Source organism: Antechinus flavipes, chromosome 1, assembly GCF_016432865.1.
Source record: "Antechinus flavipes isolate AdamAnt ecotype Samford, QLD, Australia chromosome 1, AdamAnt_v2, whole genome shotgun sequence".
NCBI lineage: Eukaryota > Metazoa > Chordata > Mammalia > Dasyuromorphia > Dasyuridae > Antechinus > Antechinus flavipes.
In genome coordinates this window covers 333,854,032-333,858,845 of record NC_067398.1, presented here as the reverse complement: position 1 = coordinate 333,858,845, position 4,814 = coordinate 333,854,032, and the positions used below count along the sequence as shown (strand labels likewise).

At 43.5% G+C, this 4,814-nt stretch overlaps 1 protein-coding gene across 1 annotated transcript; it reads right to left on the bottom strand.

Moving 5' to 3' along the window:
• Positions 1-1,800: 1,800 nt before the first annotated feature.
• On the bottom strand, positions 1,801-4,517 carry LOC127559544 (gap junction gamma-2 protein-like). Its single transcript, XM_051993453.1, is given in 5 exon segments — positions 1,801-2,795; positions 3,868-4,014; positions 4,090-4,231; positions 4,234-4,457; positions 4,459-4,517. Coding segments are annotated over 5 exon segments (795 nt in total). The 3' UTR covers positions 1,801-2,572.
• Between the last annotated feature and the right edge of the window lie 297 nt (positions 4,518-4,814).

Genomic DNA, 4,814 nt, shown 5'->3' with positions numbered 1-4,814 from the left:
CCTAGAAGCTAGAGATTGGGGGTTTATTAAATACTAGATTACTGTAATCATTATTGTGTTGTGTGTATCTAACCTATTCTACTGGTCCAGTCACTATTTCTTAGCCTTTACCAAATGGTTTTGATGACTGCTGTTTTATAATATAGTTTAAGGTCTGGTACTGCTAGACCACCAATCTTTGTATTTTTTTTTTTTATTAATTCCTTCGATATTGACTTTTTGTTCTTCCAGATGAATTTTACTATTATTTTTTCTAGCTATAAAATAATTTTTTGATAGTTTGGTAAAACACTGAATAAATAGACCAATTTAGATAGAATTATAATTTTTATTATAATAATTCAGCCTAGTCATGAGCAATTGATATTTTTCCAATTATTTAGATCTGACTATTTTTGTGAGAATTTTTTAATTGTGTTCCTACAGTTCCTGGGTTTGTCTTGGCAGGTAGACACCCAGTGTCTGTATAATCTTGAAGAATACCATTGAATAAGAGAGTATTACTTCAGAAAGGAAGGACTTAATGGGTGCGTGTGGGGCTGGCTGATTACCTGGAGAGCATGAGCCCTACTTAAATTCATCACTATAGCTCATTATCTATGGTACTCTTTAGTAAGGTATAGTTTTCTTCTTTATTTCTTTTAATTAATCTATTTTGGCTTTTGCTTGGTCTGAGATCTACCCCTGCTTTTTTTTTTTTTTTCAGTTTAAGCATAAGCCCTACTTAACATTAATAGAATGGAAAAAGCCCCCACTTAGCAACCTTCTTCTAACTTCACACTTTAATATTTCATTCAGGTCCAGTTAGTACAATTTATTAGTTTATGCTTACTTTTGTTGTGATTCACTCACTTCCCAGTGACTCCTAAACCTAATGATGGAAGAAACTGTGGACAAAAACAAAGTCTTTATTGCCGTATCATATTTTCCAGTTTCAATGCCAAATGACATCATTTTGAAGGGTAAGTTCTTTAACTGACCCTGCGATGATCAAAGTTTCAAGTTTCCAGGTTCATTGTCCAGTAAACTCAGTGTTCTGGGACATGGAGGAGGAAGGGGAAGAAGAGAGGGGTAAAGGGAAGAGAAAGACAAAAGAGTATTACAGTGAGGATGAAGGAAATGATCTATAAGGAGAATTACAGCCATAAAGAAGTTGGAGGGACAGGCCACCTTCCTCCACCTTCGTGTGTGTGTGTGTGTGTGTGTATAAATATACATAAACATATAAAACTTTTATGGGTGGAGATTCTCAGGCCCTGAATTCTCAGGATTCCAAAGCTCTCACTTCTCCCCATCACATGTGGAGTTCCAACTGCAGCTGAACAAGAAGAGAATAAGGTTAACAGTATCAACACTATGCCCAGGAAGAGCTATGCTTATGTCCACTTTGTCAAGGAGATTAAGGTTCCCAATTGCTTTAAAAGCCTCAGCCTTAGAGAACAAATGAACAGGGATTGTGATTGTAATTCTATAAAAAGGGCCTCAACAGAAAAGAGAACATTAAATTTGGCCTTAGGAAGTGTTGTTTTTATTTCCTCCAAATATCTTCCAGTTCTTTGAGCCTGAGCAAGTTACTTCACCCCTCAGCAACAATAACCATCTGTAAACAATAACCATCTGTAACCAGGAGTAAAATGCAACAATACTACTTGTATTACCTACTTCACAAAGGTTCTTTAGAATAATTTTCTGTAATAATAGCAAATGATGCTTTATGTTTTACTAAACGCTTTCTTCACAAAAACTTCATAGGAATATTATCTCCAATTCATAGGTAAGGAAATAACTTCAGAAAGGAAGATTGGTTAAGTTCATACACTCAAGTGAGTGCTAAAATTCAAATTTAGGTCTTCTAACACCAAGAACCAAAATGCCATTACTGACTACATAAATGTGAATTTGGGTTATTTTTCTATTCTGTGCACAACATTGGGTGAAGGAACAAAAAAGACCCAAATCACTGCCTTGAAAGAACTAGTTTAGCATGAAAAAGAACAGATGGTGAGATGAGAAACGGGAGTGGGGGTGGTGACAGAAATGAGTAGGTGAAATTCCATTTGGAAGAAACAGCTTGGCTCTTTGACTAGCCTGAGGGCAAATTTGGAGACAGGAAACAGAGGATTTAAATATCACCTCGGCCACTTTTAAATCAGTGCTAAATCTTAACATCTTTGAAGTTAGTTATCACCTATATTGTAGAATAACAGGACCAAAGATTTAGAACTGGTAGGGTTCTTAGCAGTCATTTGGTCCAATCTTCATTTTTAGGTGAGGAAATTGGGGCCTTGGGAATCTAAATAATTTGCAAGTAGCAAATGATTTAAATTCATGAATCCAAGCCCAAAACTCCCACTCTTTTCATTTGGAGAAGCCAGCCAAAGATAATTTCAAAAAAAGCACTTTGAATGGCTTTAAATCCTCTATGTTGGAGTCCCAGGAGGACCTGAAAGGAAAAGCAGTAAAACAAAAATGTTATTGCTCTTCAGATTGATGGCTCTGGATTGACCTTCAGGTCAGATTATCCTTAGGTACCTGTCTTGGAGAGCTGGGTCTCTTTCTTGGCTTGCTTGTATCAGTTTGGCTGAGTAGAGATATTGTAGGTTGTCGGCTGATCTGAACTGTCAGGCACTGTTGCCAGAGGGGTGCTCAGATGCATTTGCTTCTGGACCAGATGCAGCCGTTTCTGCATTTGCTCCAGCTCCAGCTCCAGCTTGAGACCCTTGGAATAGGAAAGTGGGATGGAATTGGATCTACCATTCAAGCTTCCCAGACCTAGGTGCAGCAACTCGATAAGACTGAGCAGGAATAAAATAAATAGATATTTCTCAAAAGGACTATGAGATGGAGTGGATCAGACCTAAGATGTGTGATCCTGATGCGGGAAAGATTGCTTTCTAGATTCCCACCCTCTCCTAGTTAATAATGTAAATTGCCCTTTAACTCACAAATCCTGGTTCCTTTGAATTCCAATAGAAGATCCGGACCTGTCCCAGCCCCACCCGGGTCTGAGCCAACTTTGGGGCTGCACCCCAAAATCCCCTCTAGCTAAATCTCCTATTATAAAAAGGCCATGCTGGAACCCCTCTTTGCAGAGATTCCAAACATGGTAGCCATGTGAAGACCCTCTGTCCACTGGACCCTCTGTCTGGTGCCCTCCTTATCTCTACCTTCGCCTGTACTTTAACCTTGCTTACCCAATAATAAGCCTCTTTTATCAATCTAGCTCTCCGGGCCAATAAATGCTTTTATTGGGAATTCATGCTACTACTAGACCCCATTTACCGCCGTATCCTTGTGCCAAATCCAAGGGGGTTGCAGGGGAGCTTTGCTTGACTCCCTGTACCCCAAACCTGCCACTAGACCTCAACTAAATCCTAATTACATTTAGGTACCCCAAATCTAGACCTCAACAATCCCTATTCTCAGAGAGCTGTAGGGCAGAAAAGGTCAAACCCTAGGGCTGAGCCTCATGTAGTCACGTGGCTGACAGGAAGTGGACAGCTTCGCTGACCACTGGTCAATAGTTGCTTCCTTTCCAGTTCATTCAATGAATTTTAAAACTAACAGGAAGGAGGAAGTATACTTCCTTCTTGGTGCTCTACGGGTACCCTTCTGCCCTCAATACTCGCTCACTCTATCGCCTTTTCCACCTCCTGAGGCAATTGGGTTTATAAGTGACTTGCCCAGGGTCACACACCTAGGAAGTGTTAAGTGCCTGAGATCATATTTGAACTCAGGTCCTGCTGACTTCAGTGCTGGCGTTCTATTCACTGGGCCACTTAGCTGCCTCGTTGGCCCTCTTCTTGCCTAGAGACGCCTCCGAGTAGTCAAACTGAGTAAAAGGGGTTTAATAAAACTCCATCCCACACAAGCAGGAGGCAGAGGCCACTGACTGCATTCATGACTAGGAGGAAGATGGTCTTCTCCGGGGGATGAGACACAAAGCAGTCCACCGTGTGAGGGCAAGGACTGCTCTGGCAGATAGAGGAAGGGGGCACCTCCAGGCCATACAGCCTACCGGCCCAGTGGGAAGGCAAGGACTGCTCTGGCAGATAGAGGAAGGGGGCACCCCCAGGCCATACAGCCTACCGGCCCAGTGGGAAGGCCATCTCTAAGACAGACCGCACCAACAACTGCCCAACATAGGCCCCCAGGAGCCCGCGGATCCTCCTGAGACCATCATCAGGAGACTTCTGGGGCTTCTTCTTCTTTTCTTCCTCTTGGTCCTCTGGCTCCGGGACTGGTGGCGCACCGCAAAGCCCAGGTAGAGGACGTTAGGCGCAGGGCCCAGGATGATCTGGAAAACGTGGGAGAAGGGGGCGAAGGCGTTACAGCAGGGGTTTTGGCAGCCTGGCTGCCGGGTGTTACACACGAATCCGCTCGGTTTGTCACGGTAATTGGCCGCTCCGCCCACGGCCAGCAGCACTGGGCGGAACATAACGAGCACTGACAACCCGTTTCCTTACCAAGGTAGAATACTGGGCTTCCAGCAATCTCGTCAGGAACGCCCAGCTCATTTTCGATTTTCCCAATTACTTTCTCTGCCCAGAGAACCGAGGGGCAAGTGAGGGTACCCACTGCACCTCATTTCCCACCCCCTTTCACCCCAGGCTGCTCCTCTCGATAACTATCCTCTCCCATCCCCTGGGGCCCCGATCGGCTTGCTCCCCCCACCCCCTCTCTTATCCAAGATCTCTTTCCTGTTCCCCTCGTTACTCAGAAGCTGAGTTAGCAGGAAAACAGCAGAGAAAGCTGCAAGATTCGCGGTGCATTTCAAAGGGGCTGAGTGGCGGGAACAAATCTCCTTTCAGTCA